Below are 26,492 nucleotides of genomic sequence, written 5' to 3' on the forward strand. Positions count from 1 at the left end.
ATTTTATTTTCCTGAAATTCTGCTCAACAATTAAAAGGTCATACTCATTTTTATTTTTCTCAAGATGGACTAGGAAAAACTAGAAATGTTTTTATAAATCTGCAAATCCAAAACTGACAAATTGGACTATTTCCTGATAAAGTTAATAAATTTTCACAAGGATGGTGACCGGTCTCAAGCAATAAAGAAACATCTGTTACTTCAGAGAAAGACTATGACAAATCTACATACTATATAACATTAAAGTGCAAAGACATCACACTGACAGCAGAGATGCTTTGTCACAGCCATGACTTCCTAGTTGTAATGTACTCTGAGGCATCACAAAGGCTGAATGAAGAAAATGCTGTCTTTAAATGGTGGCGCTGGAGAAAGTGCCTGAGAATACTTTGGATCATAAGAAGAAAATTAATTCAGTACTAGATGAAATAAACCAGACTGGAAGGAATAATAATGAAGCTAAAATTTAGGTATTTTTGACATAAAATGCAAAGGCAAAAGTTATGAAGAAGACCATGATGGTTGGAAAAATCAAAGACAGTAAATTACAAGGCAAACAGAAGGAAAGGTGGCTATAAATTAAATTATCACTGATGACTAGGGCGAGGATTTCTATGACATGTCATATTTTTTCTGGAACCTTTATTTGAATTAATAAGTAAGTTAACACATATTTTAGAGTAATCTGGTAAGAATTAGATGCTCCATTTTGCCTGAAAAGTCATATTTTGACTTTTTAAAGGTGTTATGTCATATTTATGCTTTATTTTGTAGTGAACATGATATTTTGGTCATAGTTTGGTCATTGGCAATCCTCCTGATAAGCCAGCAAGTTCGAGCCAGCAAAGAAAGTGAGAATTTGCCTGTTTTTTTCTTATTCGCTCCCCAACTCAGGGAGGGGTACATGTGTATATGAGAGAGAGAGAGACAGGTGAGAACAAAGGCTTCTCCCCTGACCAGGCCTAAAAAAAAAGGTGAGAATTTGCCTATTTTGTTTTCTTTTTCTTATTTGCTCCCCAACTCAGGTGTGTGTATGTTTGAGGTGGTGGAGTCACGTGAGAGCTGCTCTCTGATTGCAGCTAACCTACCTAAAAGTAGATGTTCAGCAAGTGTGTTCAAGAATTTGGGGAGCAGATTTTCAGTAGTGATGGTGATATTTTGTTTTGGAAATTGTGTAAAGTTAAGGTATCGGCCCAAAAGCATTTTAATATTCAACAACATTGTGACACAGCGAAACACAAGAGTTTAGCAAGATTTACCTTCACTGAGAACAGGCAATGTCTCCTTTTCAAGACAGCTTCTTCTTCAACTGCAGGTTCATCAAATACCCTGTCAGAATTTTGTAAGGATCTCTGTACAATGATGGTTTCTTCAAATATTCCCTTAAGGAAATTAGGTAGTGGTAGCCTCAGGCATTTTTTGGAGAAGTACACCAGTCACCCGATTCCAAATGAATCAGCTATAAGGAAGAATTACATCTCTGCCTGCTATGAAGATGTGTTAGAAAAGGTAAGATCTGCTGTTGACAACAATATAGGTTTCAATATATGAAACAAATGAAGTAAACGGAAGATATGTAGCCAATGTTATTATTGGCACTCTGAAATGTGACAAGCCTGGTGAAGTATTTCTTCTAACATTTGAAGAACATTAGAAGAAATACAAAAAGTAAACAATTCCACTATTGCTATGCTCTTTGACAATTCTATGAAACTACTCTGGCTGGATGGTGTAAAAAGGGGAAATATCCTTCTCTTTGTAACAGATGCCGCTCCATACATGACTAAAACAGCCAAGGGATTTAAACTTCTTTATCCAAAAATGATCCATATCACACGCCTTGCACATGGTTTATACAGAGTGGCCAAAGAGATTCGAAGCAACTATCCGGATGTAGATAATTTTGAATGGGAAGAAAATGTTCATTAAAGCGCCACTTTGAGTACAAAAGTTCAAAGAAATTGCTCCTACTTTGGCTTTCCCTCCCCAACCTGTCGTGACATGTTGGGGGACTTGGCTGGATGCGGCTATGTATTATTTCACAAATTATGCTTCCTTGCAGTTGGTAAAGAATTTGACTGTTGTGAATCTTCCTTCATCAAGATTGTGCAAGATTCCTTTTCTGAAACCTTGGCTGGAAACTTAGCATATATAGGATCTAACTTCAGTGGATTATCAAAAACAATCACTCGCCTTGAAACTGGAGGAGTGGAACTGAGTGATGCATTGAACATTGTAAATCAGAGTGATTTAAAGCAAGCAAAGGGGAAAGTGGCTGGAAAAATTAGTGATAAACTGCAAAGAGTGCTGCAATCTAATCTGGGTTATTCAACACTTTGCAAAATAAGTAATGTTCTAAATGGACTCAAAGCAAAATTTGAAGACTTCAAGCCAGAATTTTCTCCAGATGAGTTTGCTTTTTTCAAATTTGTTCCTATAACCTCTTGTGATGTCAAACGGAGTTTCTCCAGATACAAGAACATACTGCTGAGCTTGCCAATCAGAAGGTCGGCGGTTCGAATCCGCGTGATGGGGTGAGCTCCCGTTGCTAGTCCCAGCTCCTGCCAACTTAGCAGTTTGAAAACATGCAAATGTGAGTAGATTAATAGGTACCGCTTCGGCAGGCAGGTAACGGCGTTCCGTGTAGTCATGCCGGCCACATGACCATGGAAGTGTCTATGGACAAACGCCAGCTCTTCAGCTTTGAAACGGAGATGAGCACCGCCCCCTAGAGTTGGACACGACTGGACTTAATGTCAAGGGAAACCTTTACCTTTACCTAACCTTAAGATGCACGTGGTCACCCAATGAAATTCTGCTGTTAAGGAAAACTAATCCAGGAATGACCATTTTACTCTCAAAATGTTCATTTGATTTCTTCAATACTAGCACTTCTGCACTGGAAGTGAAGAAGAATAAACCTTTTAATTTGTATGTGTGTGTGTGTGTGTGTAAGCACAGATTTTTAAAAATTGGGTGCTAATTTCAGAAAATTTGTAAAGTCATATTTTTGCTTTAAAAGTCATATTTTTGGTTTAATTGGTCATATTTAACCGGTTTTAATATCATAAATGCTTGCATATTTCTAACATTTTTAGGTCATAGAAATCCTCCCCCTACTGACGACAGAAGGTTGAGCTTATAAGAAGTCAAAGCAATTACTGACAGACAATCCTGGCAAAATGGCATTCATCGGAGTCATTAAAAGTCAGAGATGGCTGAATGACTGAATAACAAAAAACATCTCCTTCAAATCAATTTTGACTCTTAGTGATTTCATGGACACAGTCCAAGCTCTTGAAGCTGAATGAGTCTGTTTCATATCCCTAATTAAAACACATCCCTCTGATTGCACATCCCTGATTGGGTCACATATCTGAGATAGGCAGCTATATAAATTTAATAGATAGATAGATAAAAACGCTTTGCATTGTCATGTACTGTATGGTTACTTGGGATCATTTTGACCCTCTAAGTCCTGAAGAAGTGGACAAGTTGTTCTGTGCTGTGAATCCATTCACTTCAAGATTAGATCCTTGTTCCTCCTGACTGGTTATAGTGGCCAGAGCAGTGACAGGACCCTGAGTGAGAATGGTGGTGAATACAACCTTGAGAGGGGGGAGTTTACCTTCTACCTTGAAAGAAGCAGTGGTGTGTCTCCTCCACAAGAAGTCCAACGATTTTAGACAATACTGTCTGGTATTTTTAGAGAAGGTGGTGGAGAAAGTGATAGGCTTGCAACTACAGAGACTTCTGGAAGAAATGGATTATCTAGACCCTTATCAGTCAGGATTAAGTCCTGGGCATGGAACCTAAACTCTGCTACATCATCTCTGGTGAGACTGGAATAGAGGGCAGTAACTTTCCTGGTTTTGCTGGATTTGTTAATGCCTTTGATACCAGTGACCATAGTATCCTTCTGGACTGGTTACAAGGGTTGGTGGTTGGGGCAGTGTTTTATGGTAATTCTCCTGCTTCTGAGTGGTACCAGCTTGCGGGGGAGAGCCAGATATGGGGTGAGGCATCATCAATATGCTGATGATCTACAGTTCTACCTCTCTGACCCTGGATGGAGAAGTGATGCAGTAGAAGTCCTGATTTGATGCCTGAAGATGTTTAGGGCCACATTGGGGTGGGGGTAGTGGGGATGGAACAGGCTGAACCCTAGCAAGACAGACACTGAATAGAGTCATACTTATCTGTAGGGCACCGGTTCACAATTTCTCTCATGTAGCAACACTAGTGTTACTCTCACTCCAGCATGCATCATCAGGCACAAGAAATTTGGTTGCAAGTATGTGCATTGGTGAGAAAATGATTTATTATTATTATTATTATTATTATTATTATTATTATTGAACATATTTGTGAACAGTCACTAAAAAAGGTAGCCACTAAATGAGGAGTGGCTGTATATCATTCCCTTGGGACTGTTCATACTTCCAAACATTTTGAAAGATTAATGTGATAAAATATTTATTTATTATAAATACGCAAATTTCACATTTTTAGTATTACAGTACTGTATTGGTTATCATAGAAAATGTGATGTCTCATCTTTTTGAGTCTCTGTTGGAAACTGAAAATAGAGAGAGAGGGGGCAGAAGGGAATGAGAGATTGAGAGAAAGATAAATGCAGGCACGTTTGTGCACAGACGAAAATATAACCATGAACAAATAATGAATTAGCTAGAATGCATGCATACAAAAGGAAAAGAGTTTGCCAAATATCCATGCATATAAAGATGGCACTACTAAAACATAAAGTCTTCAAAGTAATGAAGAAGAAGAATATATCAATAGTACATACAGTTGGAAAGTAGTAATAAATACCATTTGACATCTGTAGTACAATGCAAATACATATTCAGAAGGTATTACTGGGTATACCCAGAACAGCGTATCAGCCAGTCTTAAATTCTTTTGCACAGTGGGATCCTATTTTTTCCTTTGGCTTTAAAGGATCTTCAGGCAAAACTGCTTTACAGCTCCCAGCTATGTAATTAACAGATTTTTTAAAGCATTAGAAAAGGTGCAGTCTAAACCTTTAAGAGATATCTTAGCAGTATCACAATGTGACCTGAACACAGCTTAATCATAGGAAATTTGATCGTATATGATTGAGACAAGAGCATGGGCCAGGATGTTAAAATTCTGGCTCAAATTACTGCTAGGTGTGACCCCTTTGACACTTCAGGATAATTATTATCTACTTGAAGCAAAATAGACATACCATATCTGGGACACAGAAATCTGGCGAACTTATGGACATCACCACATGGAGTACAAAGAAATCAAATTTACTATATTATTGGTAAAAGGAAATGGAGGAGCTCAATTATAGCATCAAAGATGTAGCCAGGTGCTGGCTGTGGAACTGCTCATGAACTGCTCAAGTGTAATTTCCAAATTAAGCTAAAGAAGAAGAGGAAAGCCAACCAGTTTCCACAATATGATCTTGAGCATATACCCATGATTTTCAAGGAGAACATCAGTAATCACTTTGAAGTCATGAACCTCACTGATAAAGAACCAGAGGAACTTTGGAATGCATTTAACGAAATTAAGGGTGAATGTGAAAAGACATTGCCAAAGATGAAGAAACAGAAGAAAGCAAGCTGGATGTCAGAACAAACCATGCATATTGCCAAGAAGAGAAGCCAAAGCTGAGAAAGACAAATATATCAGGAAGGAACTCAAGAAAGAACTTCAGAGAGCTGTTAGAAAAGAAACAGTATTACAACAACATCTGTAAAGACATTGAAGATGGAAACTGACATGGAAAAACAAGGAGTCTTCCATAAGATCTCTGAACTCAGAAGGAGGTTCCAACCCCAAATAGTCCCCCCTTACAACATTAGTTAGTATCGTTGATAGGATTTGTAAATAGAATGTCCAAATTATGTTTACTAATATACATTATTTAAAATATTTGACAATATATTGCAACTATTGCTTGGAAAGTCACTCATCAAAAGATCACAGGACAATGTTGAAGATTTCACAAGATGTATCTTGCAATCTGTTTTAGTGCCAAGTTAAGGACAATCTCTGTGTTGATGCATTGTTTTTTTGTTGGCTAATATATGTGAGACCACTTAACATTGAAGCCAGTACATAAAAAAGAACCCTATATCTTATCCATATTAATGTTTCTGAAATAGTTTCTTTACATGGACAACTATATCATTAAAAGGCTTTGTAAACCATAAATAAAATAGAGATTGGCATTGAGTAATAACAGTGCCATGGCATACTTGACCCCCCCCCCCCATAGAGTCTGCTGAACCAAAAATTAAATTACTTTTTAAAAATCCATTAAAAAAAACCCTGACATTTTACACAGTTGCTAATTATACAAGTTGTAAATGGGTGCAAAAATTAGGCTATCTAAAAATATATTTTTCCTTGTACTTCACACAGACCATCTGCATACCTTTTAAGACTATCAGCAAACCAGTGATCTTTACTGTCCATATCTGAAGAATACATAATGCACGGGCATCTATACGAGAGAGATGAGAGCCAGTGCGGTCTAGTGGTTGAGCTGCTGGTCTAGCAGCAGGGAGACTTGGGTTCTAGTTCCTTTAGGTACGGAAGCCAGCTGGGAGACCTTAGTCCACTCCTTCTCCCTTGGGCATAATCAGTGTCATGCTCCACAACAAGCTGGTTGAAAAACAAATCCCCTTGGCTCATCATGGAGCAATGGCTTTACTATGTGAACAAGCATTGTGCAAAAGAGGCAGACCCTCCAATCAAGTGAGAAAAACGCTAGGAAAAACAACTGAACAAAAACAATGTATGAAGCCTATGTGTATCCAAGTATCCATTAGTAGGTTCCTGAGCCTTAAATACTGAATAGCAAACACCCCAAAGAAATGGACAGCAGATATAACCACAGCTTTCATTACTATTATGCATAGATTATACTAGTTAAGAATCTTTATAGAAGTATTAATAGTTGGGATCAAGGAACTGTTCAAATAGTTATCAGATTTTCAATATTCTGCAAGGTGTGGCTGAGAGTAATTAGGTATGTTGTATTCTATATATGGTAGATGTGTTACACCTCAGTAAAATAAATAAATGAATTGGAAAATATACAATGAAATTCAGCACCAGTAAATATCAATTAGTGCCAGACAAAACAGGCCATAGATAAGACGAAAATACACTTTTAAATGACATGTATACGAATCCGCAGTGTTCTGCAAATTGCTATAACAAACAGCATCACCATGATCTAGTGCTCTGGAAACCTGTGCACACAAATGCATATGATGATTTAAGAATTGCTTCATCATTTTGAATGATGGGGACCATGAAGGCAAATTAATACGAGTACTGTAGTTCAAGCCCCATAAATCATGGGAATGTTTTTAAAAAGAAGCGTGGCAAGAAGTAACTGTACATGTGAACAATTCTGATTTAAACAACTGAAATTTTGAAAATTTAGGTTTTATTGACTAACTGGATGGTTTTTAATTGCTTTTAAGAAAAGCAGTTCTGCTTAAGCAAAGAAGAATTTGGTTAAACAATGAAAAAAGCGTAAAACCATCTCATAGATGAAAATGGAAAAAGGGGCCATGGCATACAGAAGCTGTTACTACTTTAGATGAAATATGAAAGGTGACAATTAACCAGAGAACAGCTGTGCTACAAATGTGGCAACACATTTTTATTTATTTATTTAGAGTAAGATGTGTTCACATCCAGCATGACAAAATTTGTACAAATTTCACAATTTAAAAATGAAGTTATCACAGCAACTTGTGATTTCACACATTTATAGCAAAATTAAAATGTCAACAAACCCATGCCGTGTAGTACAAAAATAAATCAAACCTCAGTTTCACAGAGAGCACAATAAGTAGTTTATACAAAATTCTGTCTTAATAAATGATCACTTAAATTAAACTTAGAAATGAAATTGAACAATAAGTTAGAATAAATAAACTCTGATGACTCACAATAAGTTCAGATGAAATGTCAGCATTCTAATATGTGACACTTTTGTGATCCCTATATAATAGTCACAGATAACTTTTGATTTGATATTATGTACCAACATTAGATGAGGAGCGCGGATTTGTGCTTAAAATCCCTTTTCCATTGTACATAGGTGATAACAATAAGAATCCAAAACTGATACTATCTATTACTCTACGGAAAGCGTTACTATATTGGCAAAGAAGCTGCAGACACAATGCCGTGGAAAATGCATATGCCGTTATGAACAATGAGAGCCCTCGAAGGAGGCTAGGGCCAAAGTACAATATATATGGCAGAAGGTGAATATCAAGCACCTTGCTTCAGCTCTCAAAAAGGCAATTCTGAGCATGGCAGCTACAACTAATAGCACAACAGAAAGGAGGGCACTGTACAGAGAAGATACTGCAGAGCCCCAAAGTAATTACATCATCTTCTCCCAGCTAGGTATTAAAGTCCTTGTGGAAAACTGTAAGCTTTTTGTACAGTGAATAGTATAAAGTGCCGCTGGGATATACATATATTTATACATATATATATACCGAGGTTGAGTATTGTATCAGAATATTTGTTGTGAGATCCCTGTAGTCTCCCCTTAGCAATATGATTGGATTAGCCACACTGGCTTCCACTCTAATTTGTTCAAATTTAGTGTCACAAAGCTAATGACACAAGAAATTGCACACCTCCGTATGGATATATAGGGCAAGGTAAGTGCAAATAGTCAACTGGCACATTGTGGGGACAATGACCCTGTAAGTCCTGTTCTGCTAAAAATATTTTATTTTATTATTATTATTTTTTTTACAAAACCCATCTTTTTTCATAACAAAATTTTTTAAAGTACTTTTGTACTTTTCTGCATAACATCAAGACATGGAAGGAAAAGATATGCTATCAAATTGAAATTAATTCAACATCTGACAAACACAACACACCATCTGAATTACTACTATTAAATGATAAACAAAAATATCTCAAGAAAAGTGGTCTTATGCATACATTTAGTGCAGTTATTTTGAAGAAATAACAATCAAATTTGAAAAGTACAATACGTTTTTAGCTTGAAATGATGCAATTTAAAGCAAAAAAGTGCCAAAGTATATTTAGTTACATTAAATTTTTTTTGATTGCATTCATTTTTTTGCAATAGGTAACAGTAGAACCAATAGATAGCATATGGAAATGCTACAATTATGAATGATTGTACTCCAACAAAAAAGCAGAACATAAACAGGAAAAAGGGAAGAAAGTGAAACGATCAGATTTGCTGAACTACATTCCATTTCCTAGGCAAAGTAGCAATGAATCCTGGTCGCAACTGCTGTAAGGACAACGTTTGGGAGTTACCTCCTAAATGAAAACCTCTTCTTTTTTACAGGCAATATTTCTTTTAAACAATTGCCTTTCGCCTGAAAAAGGAAAGACTGGACTTAATGAAATGATCAACTACATTGCTTTAACAGATAACTCAGATGGACACTCTTAAGAGTTCTGGAGAGATAAAGGATGTTGACTCCAAAGTGAATTTGAAAAGTAAAGTTGAAATCTTCCCGAAGTCCACCTCTGATAAGAGTTCCTGTCATTGTGGAAGTTCCCATATTCATACCAAGTAATGCTTAGAAGTTAATTAAAAAGTGCTTTGAATCTTCTGTCAAATTTCCATGGCTTGATGTTGTCTTACAATAAATTGCTCCTTTTACATTTCACATCTAATTCATGCCCTTTGTTTTAATTTTAAAACCCCCCATTTTTTTATTGCCCCCACCACATACCATCCTCTGAAAACAAAAGTCACACAATATTTTCAGGCATTGTTAAAAAATAAAGCATTTTTGCAACCAATTTTTGCTATGAAACAATATGCACACAAAATGTATTTCTTAAATCCCATAAAATCTTCCAGCAATGGGACAAAATGAGAGTGTTTAAAAAGTGGCTGGAGTCTGCAACATTGTCATTCAAAGCATTTTTTCCCTTTTTTTCTTTTTGTCCATTTCAGTTCAAAATACTAAAACATTTAATCACTAAAGCATTAAAAAGAATTTACACTCTTTATTTTGATCAGCTTACCTCTTCAGAAATATATTTACCCCAAAATGTGCATACATTAGCAGCTATAAACATTACATGGCATATCACACTATGTCAGCTTATATGAAAACGTACAAAATGTGAATGTATTCAAAAAACTATTCTGCAATTACTATTTTTAAAGCAAGACATAAAATTATTATGAAGTCTTGTGAGCATAACACTGTTTTAAACAGAAAGAAATATATAACACTTTCTGGTAAATTACAGCAGCAAAAAACAAGAGGCATCTTTTTTTTTTTAAAGGTAAGATTTTTCACCACTATAGCAGCTGTTCACACCTGAATTCCTCTCACAGCCTGCTTTATATTTTCCAGTAGGGCTTTATTTTCTGGACTCTGATAACGATCTTGATTTGTATACATGTCCGTCAAAGTGGTCACGTAAGCATCAAAATTTTGTTCATTGATTGGTTCCTACGAGATATTAAATAGTAGTTCATATACAACTTCTAATTGCTTTTTTTTTGTATATTCATTTATGCAAAATAATCTATCACAGCACATTGACACCATTTTCTTAATACATTAAAAAGGCCTAGTTCAAAGCTTACTTAATTTTACAGGAGACATCGGATTTGGCCCACCATTTCTTTTTAAGCAGTTAAATTTATCTTTATGGTTTCAGGGATGATATCGCAAACCTCCATCTGCTTGGGGAGTCATAAACATAAAAACAAAAAGACATCTACTGTATGAGGTGAAGGAGACTGCCTAATTCCTTATTTGAGCCTTCAATCACTTACCATATGCGGTAGCTGGATATTAGCTAGACTATGAATTAAAGATTGGCTCAAATTGGCCAATTCATGAAGGAGAGACTCATTTTGTTGTTCAATTACTTTGTTTTCTTCTTCTATTGTCTTCAGGTTGCTTTCCATTGTGGTAATCTAAAAGAATATATGATTGCACAATGTAAAACATGATATTTTTAAAGCAAATAATTATTTTAGGTCAATAATATTATGTTGCATCCAGAGTATGCTGTAATGGACCCCATTCCTTCACAGACAGAAATGAAACCCAGTAATGCTCATGCTGAAGAAAGAGGGAGAAGCGATGTTTGCCAAGTAAGTTTAGAAGCATTTTCTCCATCTGAAAAGCTTCTCAGGGGGCTACAGGGCAAGGAGAAATTTCCAAAAAGTTGCATCTTCTCTGCAGGAGCATCCCATTCATGCATGTGTCTTGGGGGGGTATGTGTGGGCCTCTGTTGTGTGTTTGTGTGTGTGTCTGTGCGCACGCGCATCTATATCTATCTATGTCTGTCTGTCTGTCTGTCTGACATGGAAACCCACTGAATTTAGGGCTTTGCAAAACTGTTACCTGAGTTCGAAGTTTAATCATATCAGCTTCCATCTGGGAGTTGGATTCATTTAGCTCTTTTATTTCTTCGTCTAACTGTTTAATTTCTTCGTCATTTTCTATTCCTGTTCAAAGAAAAGGAGACATTCAAAGAAAGAAGTTATAAACGTCTGTAAAACAGCTGAGGATGGACAACCTGTAGTAGTACCAAAATATATCATGTAGCTATTCCATTCCTTTTACATGGAAAGAAAAAAAGATGAAAATGCTGAGAAACCCTGTCACCTGGAATGTCATAGAATACTGCGAAAGTGGCAGGGCAATTGCACTATACAGGTATCGGCAACTCACTGTTTTTCTCTCACTTATCCCCGTGTATTTCCCTCTCTTTTTGAAGAAGTAGTTTAGATAAAAGTGAGGCTTTTCTCTCCTCATGTATGAATAACAATAATAATTCTACAAGAACACTTGACACTTAAATCAAAGTATAGGCATTACACTTAAGAATTATGTAATAAGTTTGCCCCAAACTGGAGGATGACATAAGACTTGGTGTGATGTATTTACTTTATTTATTTTCATGCTGCCATACTCCAACCAATTATGGAGTGTTAGCAGTGTGGGAATATGGGAATGTTATTGTATATGAATCTGGCCAATTCATGACAGAGTGCATGCCTTCGTGTAACTAGGAATTTCACCCTATGGTTGCACATGAGATCCAATTGAGAAAGTAGTATTGGGAGACAGTTGCAACCATTTCTGTGAGCAAAGAAATTGGGGGCAAATAGAACTCAAATGGTCCTTGGTTTTTTAACAGAAATACTTTCTTCTATACCTTTTAGAACCTTCATTTTTTTCTGGTTATGTTTTTTCAATTACATACATACATACATACATTTTTAACGAATTCACAATCCATATTGTAAAGACATAAAATGTTCTGTCTCTACCTCAATTTCTCTAAATTTAATCATTTTATAAACTGCATTACATTTTTTAAAATTTGAAGTTCTTGCTATAAGAGGAATAATCTTAATTCCTTATTGCTGTATTATTTTAACTGTTCTAAAATTGTTTTCTTTAACAAATCTGAACTGTGTTAAAGTTATCAAATTGTTTTAGATGTCTTTTAAATATTTCAGGATAAAAATTATCTCAAAGTGGCTCTCAGAGGAATATATATACACACAGTATGTGTGTGTGCGTGTGTATGTATGTATGTGTGTGTGTGTATGTGTGTGTGTGTATATATATATATATATATATAATTACATCTATCTAATCATTTGGCCATACATTATGAAATTGCTAAGGCAATTAAATACACTGTCAAACTAGCTAGAGATGAAATTGGTGCTTCTGGTAGCCTACAGAACTTAAGAGTGAAATGCAGGTGCATCTTTTATACAATTTCTTGAACACAGTGAGATTTGCTTCTGAAAAAAATGTGGCCAGAACAGTCTTCAGCTGAGAGTTTTGCTTTACTAATTCAACCCAGACCAAAACAGGAACACAGACTGGAGCTGATAAAGTTGTAACAGCAGCAGCAGATTCATATACTGTACTTCTGACATCTTAGGTTTTCAAAAACTGTGTTAAAAGGACTCCATAATATTATCATAATGAGTAAATTAATGCCACAGTCATGAAATAAGGTTTCAATGTCATTTAATCCAGAACCATTTACTATTTACCATTACTAGCCCGTTGCTTTATTGTAAGCATTTGTTCTCCCGACAGCTTTGCTCTCTTCATTGCTGATGTAGCTCTGGGGCATCCTGAAAGACTGTAGACAATAAGCAAGGAAAGAGCTATTAATTGGCCCTTGATTATAAATCTGTCAGCTAAAGCTACCATGGAAACAGCTTTAGAAGAAACTCTCTCCCAACTATCATTAATAAGATGCTGCTTTCCGAAAATGAAAATGAATTCTTCTCAGACAAGTTGTCTTCTATATTTAATATTCTGTTCCTATTTGCATGCACAAATAATATATATATTCACTATAATATAAAAATTAACATGGGAAAATGTAGAAGCTAAGAAAAAAAAGATTGGAATTGTTCAGAAACATTATATACTGCCATATAGTACCTAATACATTATTTTATACCTAAAGCCTGTCTGTTCTTCACTAGATAGAAGCTTGTTGTTACTGAACCAACTTACAGGTCTTCTAGGATATACAAAGCGAAACGTTAAAACTGAAGATTAGTGTTAATATAATTTTATCATTAAAATGCATCTGGCACTTAGAACAGCAGTTGCTATTATGGAAAAAAATGACTTATTTTTAAGCAGTGAAATGCTATGATAGCCAGGTTCATCAATTACATTCTGATACGATATAAACCTTGTCTAAATAAAGATGAAAATATGAAGGCTCCATGAAATCACACTCAACTCCTGGTCTTCTTGGCAAGGACATGGAAGTGGTTTACTATAGTTTTCTGGGGTATATGTATTTTTTTACTCTTTATTCCCCTTGAATAAAGTATCCCACCCAAGTATCAGTTGGTTGCAACCCTGCTCAGCTTTTCTAAGATCAGCCAAGGTAGGCTAGGTGTAGTTGTCTGCTGTCAGTATAATTAGAAAATATTTTCCATGTCAATAAAACTAATAAATAGTAGGCTTATTGAAACTGTCTCCAAGGCATATATTTCCAAAGAATATTAACAGCTTGATTATTATCTCAAAGAAGTTATATACACACATACATACATACATACACATACACACACATACATACAATTTATACTATTTCCCCCCCATTGATAATTAACTTGATTTCATTCCCTTAATACTATCAGGCCACTTAATTGGTTTAAATGCAGGCGCATAAATAGAGTCTACTGCTTTGGACACTGGATTACTCCCGAAAAAGTATTAAAATTCTAGTAAGTTTTTGGACTAATACAATAGAAAGTAGCTGATCATTTCATATGTAAACAAAGGTATATTGCTCCATGAATATGAAACACCATTTGTTGTGTCTATTTGCTTAGAAAAAAGATCTGTGCACATATTAATCTAAAAGCATGATTGATTTGGTTTATGATGAAAGATTAAGAGAATTAATTAATTAAGAGAATTAATGAAGATTCTGAATGTGGGACAGACTATTTGTTGGTAGTTTTAAGGGTGGATCTTGGTTAAAATTGGACATGGATGAGAAGGAAAAGTGAAAGAAACAAGGGTGAAAGTAGATGGACTTCAAGAAAAGAAACTACAAGCCAATATGAAAAATTATTAGATTAATCTCTGAACTGAATGACTGGAAAGTGGGTGCAGGGAAGAATGGAATGGAAGCCTATTGGAACAGACTTAAGAATTTGTTACAGATTGCCAAAGAAGTATGTGGAATTGCAACTAATGGGACATATGAAAAAAGATGTTTGGTGTAATGATGAAGTGAAAGAGGTGGTGGATAAGGAAAAAAATGCATATACAAAAATGCTGCAAAGAATGAAGTTAAGAGAAAGGTATAGTATGACATGTATAGACAAAGCAAAGAATATAATCAAAGGATAAAGAATAGCTAAGAATAAAAGTGGCAGAATAAATGAAGATTAATTTTAATGGAAATTAAACAGTGTTTGGGGAGTGGGTGAAAACAGCTAAAAAAGGTGCCTCCAGCAGAGTGAATGGAACCAAGAATAAAAGTGTTGAAATTATTTTGGATGAAGCTGAATGCTGGAAGGAGTACAGTATTCTAGAGATTCATTTCAGAATGATATATTGAAGACTAAAAATGAAATTAATACTACAAAATGTTACAGCCCAAGGAAAAAAAAAATAATGAAAAGATGTAAATGCCGTAATATGTTGAAAAATGGTAAAGTTACAAGTAGAGATGGAGGAATAAGGAAGTGATGGAGTGGCTGTATGACTAGTTTAATGTGATGACAGCATATGTGCCTGACAATTGGAAGAGTGCTATTACTATTCCCTTATATAAAGGGAAAAGTAACAAAAGTGCATATAAAAACTATAGAGGGATTATTTGGAAGGAAAGATGCACAGCATCTGTTGGCTGATAATATTAATGATCTGCAGAAAATGTCAGATAGAATATATGGGAAAATGAGGAGTATAGACTTGAAAATTAATACAGAAAAAATCAAGGTAGTTGTGCTTGAAAGAAGCATTTTATTAAGTTCTCAGTTTAATAAAATGCTTCTGCTTACTGTATTATACAGCAGTGAGAGGTGTGTCAGTGAGTCTAGATTACTTAAGAAATGAGTATGGTAAAGGAAGAAGAGAGAGGTTCAGGAATTATTAGGCACTGAATGAATGTAGATTGAATACAAAAAAAGAATGACCAGTACAAAAAAAAAGATGTTGAGGTGGTTTGGTTAATATAGGGAATTAATAAGGATCAAATGACAATACAAATATACAAAGGAAGAGTGAATGGATTGAGAGGAAAGGGAAGACTGAGAAAGTTAGGGTTGGATGGAGAGGTAACAATTTAGAGAACAAAACACAATACATGAATTGATGTATGGATGTGATGAATCAAGGATGATTTGATCGAAAATATGGAGAAGTACTGTATAATGAATAGTATTGGTATCAACTAGTTAGTGTTCCTTTTCTTTTGCCTTATCTCCTAATTTTAATTTTTTTCTGCTTATTACTGCATGCTCTTTTTCTGCAATTTGCACAATGTTGTTTATCCTGAAAGAAGATAATGTGATGGGAACATATATTGTAAACAGTGTTTATTGCTTATTTTAAATTGTTAGGCTTTTTTTCTATAAAATTTAGAGCACAGAACAAAGGGTTAATTATTATGATTTAGAATGATTGACAAGCTGCTCCCCATTCACCTCAGGTTATCTTGGAAATGACATATGTTCTTTTTACAAGTTTAGGAAAATATGAATAATTTTTCAAGCCTGTTTTACCAAAAGTGACTCTTCAGAGCATCTTCTTAAACACAGGGATTCTTAAATATCCTATTCTTTTGTTCAGAGAGTACATTTGAAAAGATTGGGGGCAAAATCCCATCCCACAGGGGATTCTCTTGCTTCTGTCCATCCAGAATCAGCTTTCCATAGAAGATAGATCAGACTTTCAATTCAAGCTGGAGAAGAATTTAGGAGTTCCCATTATTGTTTCTCCTTTGAGACAAATTTCTGCACTTTATTTCAGGCACTGATGTCAGTGAACTTTGTCAGCATCACTATATATCTGTCATGATATAAGCTATCTTCTCCCATTAATAAAAAAACCCAACTCTTTTTAAAACTCTTCCTGTTAAACATCACCTCTTATTATGCTAATTAATTCATCACAGAAAACTTCCCAAAAAAGTGAGATAAAAAAAGTACCAAAGTGTGATACATCCCAAAATAATAAAGTGGATTATATTAGCCTTACTAACGAACATTGGTTTAATATCCATCTTTTCTCCAAAGAAATCTAGGGTTTTTAGTTTAGTGAATCTTTGTAAAATTCTCAGATATAGATCTCTTTGCCACACAACTCCCTTAGGTACTTTTCCCTGGGAATAGTTTAAAGTCTAAATTACCAACGTACCTAAAGCCTGATAGTAGAGAGCCATTACACCAACTGTTTTCTTCATGAAGCAAGTCTCTGTCTCTGTGTGTGTGTGTGTGTGAAAAATAAAAATTATTGAGTGTGACTTTCTGTGTGAGAGAACAATTTAAAATTGATATGGGAAAAAATCATTACAGTTAGGGTGAATAATTTCTGGGGAATTCTATTCACTTAATTTTCCCTGTGTTCATAAAGAAACGATTATACCTCTGAATGCCCTTTACTAGGGCATCTGTCACATCCCTAGATTTTATTTTATTTCCCAAAATTAAATAAAAAATATTAGTTTTTAAGATGGCAGCATTTTATAAGATCATCAATTCTCAATAGATTTTGATGTTTTCAGATAAAATCTGGGTATTTTCAGAAGAGTCCCCCCCATAGAGAGTCATATTTCTAAAGGCATTAGAATAACTGCTTTGATTGCTTTTTGGTAGAAAGCAATATAAAATATTTAAATAAATAAAGTATACAACTCTCACGTACTTGCATTTATTTACTCATAAAGAAAGTTGGATAATATTTCATGGCTAATTTTGTATAGTTCATGGACAGAAAAATATTGATAAGAATACTAGTAAGTTTTTTAGCTTTAAGTAATTTTTTAATTAAGCCATTACAAATTATAAATATTTAGCATCACTTATTATGCCTCTACAGAAAGAATTAACAATTTCTTTTTTCCATATTTTCCCACTTGAACAATGTGACCTATTTCAAAAATAAATTTATAAACTGACAAGTTGCCCACTTAACATACTGTAAATATTATTTTCAGAAAAACAGGTACTGGGAGATGAAATAATTCTTTCTTTAGTGGTAGGACAATGCAATAATAATAGATTTATCCTTCTATATTGAAACTTTCTATAACAACAAGAATATTTCACAATGCAGATCTTAAAATTAAGAATGCAGATCTTAAAATTCCTAAATGTTACAGTTTATTGTTCATAAATCTGCCCCTCAACTGAAGTGAATGGGATCTTAATACATAGTAGAGTCCTCTGCTCTCTACAGCCATACCAGATGGAAAGTTCACAATGTGGAACTTTATTGTTAATTTGTTATATGTAAGCAATACCAGAGTTAGGGTGTTGTTATGACAGACTCAGTTTAAAACTCATTCTCCTGACTAAACCACAAGTATGAAATGGCAATTTTTATCAACTTATCTAGAACTCTTGATCAACTATGCCACACAAAACAAGTAACTGTTAAAACATTATTATGCATGTGTACTGTAACCAATATGATTCATGCTTATTTCCAAAAATACACATAGGAACGATAGATAGATAGATAGATAGATAGATAGATAGATAGATAGACAGACAGACAGACAGACAGACAGACAGACAGACAGACAGAGCTGTTACTCACCTCCTATGTGTAAGAAAGCTACCGCTGACATGTCCAGAGCCATCACATCCCGGAGTTGGACATGACATACCTTCTGTCTTCACTGACTTCCAAGAAAACTGGGAGCCATTCAGATACCCATCCTTTTGCCTTTTAGTAGCAAGAGGGCACCCTGATGCACTACGATGAGATGCATATTTCCCAGTTATATGACCCTGACCATCACAACCAGGAACTGGACATCTGGATAGCAGATAGATGAAATTAACTTTACTGTCTTGCCATCATATACCTGGCAGCCTCTACAACAAAGTCAAAATAAATCTCACATAAAAAAAAGAACAATCATGCTTTATGGTTTAAAAACAAAACAAAACAATAAGAATACCAACCAAGAAATGCAACGCAAATGTAAAAGATGTTCATGGAATTAAGAAATAACCTTAATAAACTAGGTAAAAGCAATGTACATATACTGGAATGTTATACCATCAATCTAGAAAAATTCTGTTATTGTGGAAGCAGATTTGCTCCTTTCTGGCTAATAGATAGTAAACAAGCTATAGTACTTAGTAATAAGATCCATATTTTTCACTTACAGCAAATATAGATTGTTTGTATTTTTTTATTTTTTGGCATTCCATAGGGAATGTCAAATCTAGTAACTGCTTTTCTAAATAAGAAGACAACAAATACAATATTTATGAATCAGCACCCCATGAATATGGTCTCCTTGCTTGTACAAGGAGTGCCCAATCCACTATGAAACTGTAACCTCAGCACAGAAAGTGACACTCTAGGGGTAGTTTGTCCCAACAGATATTCAGTTCTGGAGAATTATTTGGGAAATCCATAGTCTGTTTGTTACTATTAGTGCATTTTTTTCTTTCCTCTATCCTTTGCCTGAGAAAGTGAGTGAGCCAAACCACTAGAAGATGGCTGACTCTGGTTAGGCTGGTCCTCTGGCAAAACAACCATGTTGCTCCTCACACTCCATCTGACTCTATCAAGTTGCACATGATTGTGCAAACTTAAAAGCTCCAAGTGTCTAGTGAGAGATGGAACAGGTTGACTGGTTGTAGAAGGAAGAAGAGTGAGAAAGATGGGCATGCTTCCCCAAAGCCCCTTGTTGATACTCTCCTGGCTGCTCCTTTAGGTGGCAAGGATCTGCAAAGTCAGAGAGACAACCTTACTCTGAGTGTAACTTGACCTAACTTTGACATCAGACCCCCTATTTTAATTTCTTTACATTCAACTGTACAAATGCTTGTTCAAAGTACTCCTACTGTGTTCTCAGAGATTCCAGTAAGCATTGCCTGCACAATCTGAATGAGAACTGTCCTTGCCCTGTTTATCCCTGTTTTCTTAGGTCATTTCCCCCGCACTGCCCAATCAGTAGCTGACATCTCAAAAGCCCTGGGGAAATTATAAAGGAAGAAACTAGACTGATATTTCATCGTAGCACTGTGTTGTGATCCAATGCTCAGAAACTATGCAGCACTGTTAATATGGTTTCAGATGTCATGTTCTTTCCTCATATATTCTTTACTGAGATCAGGCGCTGAGTGGCTTTTGGAGGACGAGTGTTAAAAGAAATCAAACTACTATAGAAATGAATGAAATGAATGGAAGCTGAATAAGAGAAGTAAACATTGCTGTAGTAGCTTTCCACTCTGAAAGCATCATTCACCTAAGTGCCCATATGACTGAAGTGCCATCATCACATTTCTGTAATTCTGCCCTCTTTCATAACTCATGAAGTGCATTTTGGCACTGTGTGTTCCTTTCTTTCAGCTTAGCCAATTGTACTCTGCTAAGAAATAGAGGGAAAATAGGCAGCAGCAATTCCCATGTCTCATTGTGACACAACTTTCTATGTACTTAGTGCTGCTGGCTATACCTTTACTGTACTTATTCAGAATATTTCATTGTTCCTTCAGAAGTAGGAGAGTAAAAACCTTCAAGCAGAACCCTGCAACACACACTAGAAAATGTAGGCAGAAACAGGGCAAAGAAATTCAGTGAAACTTTTAAGGAAACCCCCCCCCCTTCTGGATAGATGGATGGATGGATGGATAGATAGAATTATTGTAGCTTGACCACTATTACTGCACTGAAGTCATACAAAGAGAAATTTTAAACAGAAGAAAGTGAAGCAGCAATGAAAAACAATTTCCCTTGAACAGAGTATACTCCTAATACATTCTACTGAGTAGGCAGGCTGACACTGGAACAGTGACTTGTAGTATGACAGCCAAGTAGACTGGGTCTGGGCAAAAGCAGGCTAGACAGGAGGCAGAAGCTATTGAGAAGGGCCTAGCTCTTGGCAAAAGTAGGCACTTGACAAAATAAACCAAAATGAGACAGAATGGAAAAGGAATTCAAAGGAATACAAGGTGGAAAAAACAGAAGAGGCATCAGCAGTGGCACAAGAGTGGTGGTTGGCTGGTGCTTACTGTGAAAGATTGGGAAAGTTGGAGAGTAAGGGGTTAACTTTTAGGAAAACCAAGTACATCACTAGATATGGATCCAAGAAATCATGACATAGTCGTCATAATACTGTAGAAAATCCTCTTTTGCTGCAAACACCAGCCACTACTACTTCCACGCTTGCCATAGAAGAGCTTTCCCTCCTTCAGTTGAAACCACTGTTGGACTAGGGGTGGTAATGGTGGCAGGACCATTATTCCCGTCACTGCAACTTTCTAGACACCTAGCCAATACTATTGCTAAATACTGGCTATTTGCTTTTATGGGCATGAAGTGTGACTTTTCCTTACAATAAGAGTCAGACATGACTTCCACTTTCTCCTTAGGAATTAACATGTGTATTTTGAATGATGCAGGACAGAAATAAAGTATAAGACAACTGAAAAAAAAAGTAGTGGGGTGACATTCCCTATTAAATATGGGATGGTGGGACAACATTGCTTAGGGACTGAAAAAAGACACAAAGAAGAGACATAAATAACAACACATTACATTTATTTGTACAATTAAAAAGAAGCTTATATAACACAATAAATTACTGAATGAGAGAGGAGGAAGTAACTAAACATTATTTATTTATTTATTATTTCAATTTATATAGCCACCCATCTCAAATTTAGCATCCATGTTGAAATAAGATAGAAGAAATGAAAGAGATAGAATAAACAAATTGACTGAATGAAGTTCAAGGAAAAATGGGGAGAGATGAGGAATTCTAAAAAAGCGTATCTGAACAGCAATGAAGTCTGATAGCAATGACTGTGTATATATGCACATTTATTCCCCTTTCCACCTCCAAAACAGTTCAGCTGGAGTAACCAGTCATAAGGATGCACTGATTTGAGGGTAGAACAGTTGAACCCTGTATTTCCCCCTTTTCACCAAGGTCTATTTTACCGCCCCCCTGCCTTTTTGTCTGTCTGTTTGCTTTCTGTGTGTGCACATGACATCCTGCCTTTTCCAGGTTGAGCTCTTGAACTACATATTGGAGTTCATGTGATGCTCTGTGGAGTAATTTGTATAGTAAGATGTCTTGCTTCAGATAAGTAAAAAGATGCCCCAAATCAATCTATTCTGCATCACATTCAGGGCTCATTCTGAATCAGAGCATAGCCCTAGTAATTAGGATTGCACTGAGAACTACAATACTGATGTAATTTTAGTTTTCAGTATTCTGCTATCTAAAAACTACTGAAAAAAACAAAACAAAAAGCACTCCCATTTCAAATATTTCTCTTTCCCACTGTATTTTTAATAGTACTTTTGTAATTGCTGCATTATAAAAATCCTTCCTGGACAACAACAACAACAAAAAGGTATGTATGTGTGTGTGGAGGATGACAAATGGTATGCAAACATTTGTATATAAAAATGGCTTTGATCCAGAATAGCTTCTTGCTGTTGCTTATGACAAAAGAAAGCTTTCTTCAAACTTCCTCCCATGACCAGGGATGAAACATCCGTGAGTACACTGGGCTAATGGGTAATATTCCAATGGGTTACATTTCTTCACCAAAAACAATTTTTTTCTGGCTTTCCCTGGGTCATTCTCTTGCTTATTATTTGGAAGAATTATTTGATAAGAAATTGAACAAACTAGCTGGTCAAAGCTCTTGGGAAGGGGCTATATATTGATATAGATACATAGACTTAAAAACAACTAATTTTAACCAAAATTTACATACACATGGGGGGGGGGACATTACCATTCAACTATTTACTTAAGAAGAAAAGAGCAGAAGATGTAGCTGAATATATCACATATACAGATCCATACTTACCTAATTGGCTCTTGATCTTCCTTGTCTTCTTTACTTTGTACTATTCTAATCCCACTTTTCTTTGCTCGTGGACAACCAGAAAGGCTGAGTAAGGAAAACCAATGGAATTCTTTATTTCTAAACATAATCAACAGCTTTCTAAAGAAATGCACATTCTATAAAAACAACATGGAGGCTAAGTTCTTTCTATCTTTGATTTCAAGTGTTTACTAATTTTTAAAATGAAGGAGCAGTGGCAAGAATCAACCACAAGAGGGAATCCATCTTTCATTAGATGTGAATATAGGCTCAGGTCTAAGAGTAACAAGAAAAGAATAGCTATGCATTAAAAGTCTTTTTAATGAAATCTCAAGTGAGAACAGTGCTGATCTTCAGAGGACTCTGAGTCAAGAAAATCTGAAAGATATGTACAGTTTGAAGTTAATATAATTGAATCACATTCTTCTAGGGTTGTGAAGTATTCCTTCTTTGCCAACAACTTGCATCTCTAAAACACAAAGTAAAAAAAATGCACTGTAAATGTATTTTTTCACTAATGCCAGCCTCTATCCTGACCCTGATAAAAGAAATTTACTTCTAAATAAATATTCATCACTGCTATGAATTCAAAATGTATTCCTAGTACTTGTTTTATGTTTCTTACATCAAAGTTAAATTGGGCTTCTCATACACAAGGACCTGCATCATCTATGTCAATCTTCCATATCTAGGGATGCAAGGATTTCATGGCAATCCAAATAAACCCTTTCAACATGCCACTTCAACCAATCTCTGCATGTTGGCTGTACCTGAGCAACTGTATTGAAGCTGTAGGTATAATCCAATTCCAAGCAAAATACAGATGCTCATAGTCCATATTCATATAAACTACAGGGCTATGCCTGTAAGCCTCTTTGCTTACAGGTGTAGTCAATGTATTTTGTGGAGAATCTAGTGGAGTCAGCAAGTATAATTTAAGTTCCCTTCCACATATGTCTTGTACATGGTTAAGATAATATAAAAAGCCTACTGTTTATAAAATGAGCAAATAACTTAGAAAGGTACCACACATGACATGAACCAGAAATCTGCTACCCAAAACAGCATCTGTGTTAAACGCTTCCATGTCTAGGAATGCGTATCCTTTTATGTGACATCTGTACAATATTACAAATGATGCTGAGTGGAGATAAATATATTTCATACATATTATTATCTGACCCAGAAACACTATTTTTACTTGTAGCCCCACAATACATAAAAATGTACAGACTTAGCTTATAAGAAGCTCTTGATTTTAGACGTAATAATCGGAATTCCTAAAGGCCTGAGTCACATGCAGAATGACTGCTTGCCTCTCCTAACCACTAATGAATGAGTGTAGCAAATAATTTTTATGAATGGTATAAATAAGGCAGGTCTATAAATTCATATTTGGCTCCTTCAGACAAATGGGATCAAGAAAGACTCAACAGCAAGCCAGATATGTCTAATGAAGTGTAGTGAAGTCTCTTTGGAGTATGAGTCAATTGGTAGAAGCTTTCTTTAGACCTATGGATTTTAAAAAAAATAACAAGAACGTAAGAACAGCAATGCCAGCTCAGGCCATGGCTCACCTTACTCCAAGATTTGTTTCTTGTAGTGGCTAACCTGAAGCTGCGGGGTCCTCATAAGCAAGAGAGGGACATATACCTTACTCCTGCCGTGGTCCTCCTGCAACTGATGTTTGGAGACATGCTGCCTCCAACCTAGAGATAACATTGACTCTCAAGACTTATAGCCTTGGATAGATCTGTTCTCCATGAATTTATCCAATCTTTGAAAGAATCCAAGTTAGTGGCCATCATCTTATCTTATGAATTCCATCGGTAAATTATTCACTGCCTGAAAAAAACATTTTCTTTTGTCTGTTCTAAAGCTCCTTCCAGTTAGCTTCATCAAATGGCTGAAGTTCCTCATGTTTTGAGAAAGTACAAAACTTTTTCCTGTCCACAATCTCTATGTTCTTGATCATATCTATCCTCAGTTGCCTTTTTTCTAACCTATGGAGTCCGAAATGTACTAGCCTTTTGTCATAAAGCAAGTGTTTGAGACCTCTGATCATTCTGTTTGCCTTTTGCGCTTTTCAAATGTAGCAACCAGAATTTACAAGGTATGTTAGATGCAGATGTAACATCTATTTGTATAAGAACATTAGAAGGTTTGCAATTTCATTTTCAGTCTGTTTTCCTAATGATCCCTAGCAGTGACTTGTCTTTTAACACTGCTGCACACTGAGTCGACATCTTTACTGGATTTTCCACTATAATCCTAACATTTTCTTTCCAGACCCCATCACTATGTGTTTGCATGTGTGTGGGAGTCCAATCTGTAATCAGTTTGTGTGTGTGTGTGTGTATGGAACTACATTTTCCATTTGGTTGACCATTCACCCAGTTTTAAAGAGACACTTCTGGAGCTCTTCACAATCATGTCTGGTTTCCACTGCCCAGTTAGTTTTATCTGCAAATATAGCCAGCTCACTCTTTATTGCTAAGTCAAAGTAATGTATGTAGAAGTTAAAAGGCACTGGTCCCAACATTAATTCTTAAGGATTTCTTAGTTCTTGCCACTTAGAAAACTGCCCATAAATTCCTATTCTTTCTTTGTTTTTTTAATAATTAGCAATCTGGTTTTTGGAAAAACCTGGACTTAATGTATGTAGCCCCTCAATTAACCTCTAATTACACTTTCACCTATACATTTCCATATTGGTATTTGTATGAATTATGATTGCTATATTCTCTACTTGGTACTCTTATGGAACAGGCTGCTGATTATTGATACCTAACTGATGGAAAGATTTACCTTATCATCTACTTCTGACTCAGGCACTTTAAAATCTATATTGCATTTTAATTTGGCTGATTTTTTTTTTTCTTTATCTGACTGATGTGGGAATATGTAGCATTTAAGAACCTATTATACTGGCATCTTAATTTATAGTAATTTTTGCTAGGTAGGTAAATTATTTGTGATTTTGATTTAATGCTATCATATTAGAGTTTAATTGTTTATAGGGTAATTAATTGTTTGGAACTGAATACTGAATTGTTTTGGAGATTTAATCATTGTTATAATGACCTTAATTGCTATATTGTATCTGTTGTGAGTTTATTTTAAGTGCAGTAATTGTAGGAAAGGGATGTGATAACTTGAAATTGCCTGCTATTAGTGTCCTTTTCTTGAAAACTGCCATCATAAAGAATTTCCATTTTTGTACATACCTTCGATGTGAAGCATAATTCCCGGTAATGTGTCCAGAGCCATCACAACCAGGGGTTGGACACCTAAAATACAGAAGTAACAACAACAATAATATTAATTGAACAAGAAAAATTAAAAGTTTGCATATCAAATGTTTGTTATTATTTTAAACTTATATTTACTCTTGTAAATATCTTTGATTTTTATTAATTAAAATGGAAAAAGATTCATTTCTAGATCACCCATTACTGGCTGTAGATTTAAATACCCATTAGGAGCATATTCTCAGTGGGCCCATCTCCCATTTGCTATAGTTGCTATTTTCCATTTGCTTGTTCTGTGCTAATCCCTGATGCTATAGTAGTCTTTACCTTCTCAGCTAAAATCTCTGAAACCATAGAGGAAAAAGAAATTCCACAAAATCTTACAATAGCACACAAGTACTACTCCTGTAGCTACTGAACATTCACCAGCAAAACCCAAGAACTATACTGATATTAATGTAATAATGATTAGATATGGTATCATGTAGGTGATTACATCAAAATAAGTACTATCAGATAACGAATGCTATCAATTAAATAGGCTAATTCTTTTTAGCCATAGGAAATATTTTAACAAATTGAAAGTAATATTCATGGAATAAAGTGTATCTAAAATACAGATACTGCCCTCTTGTGAC

General features: G+C 35.3%; 1 protein-coding gene across 1 annotated transcript in view; it reads right to left on the reverse strand.

Annotated features, from left to right (window-relative positions):
- Nucleotides 1-7,654: 7,654 nt before the first annotated feature.
- Nucleotides 7,655-26,492, reverse strand: part of MYT1L (myelin transcription factor 1 like) — a 327,281-nt gene continuing 308,443 nt past the window's right edge. The window contains exons 16-22 of the mRNA XM_063314010.1: nt 25,831-25,893; nt 22,586-22,669; nt 18,336-18,557; nt 13,082-13,173; nt 11,406-11,509; nt 10,829-10,972; nt 7,655-10,499 (exon numbers count right to left, since the gene is read on the reverse strand). Of these exons, the coding sequence (XP_063170080.1) occupies nt 10,359-10,499; nt 10,829-10,972; nt 11,406-11,509; nt 13,082-13,173; nt 18,336-18,557; nt 22,586-22,669; nt 25,831-25,893 (850 nt within the window). The 3' untranslated portion in view covers nt 7,655-10,358. The remainder of the gene's footprint in view (nt 10,500-10,828; nt 10,973-11,405; nt 11,510-13,081; nt 13,174-18,335; nt 18,558-22,585; nt 22,670-25,830; nt 25,894-26,492) is intronic.

Source organism: Candoia aspera, chromosome 1 (genome assembly GCF_035149785.1).
Source record: "Candoia aspera isolate rCanAsp1 chromosome 1, rCanAsp1.hap2, whole genome shotgun sequence".
Classification (NCBI taxonomy): Eukaryota; Metazoa; Chordata; class Lepidosauria; order Squamata; family Boidae; genus Candoia; species Candoia aspera.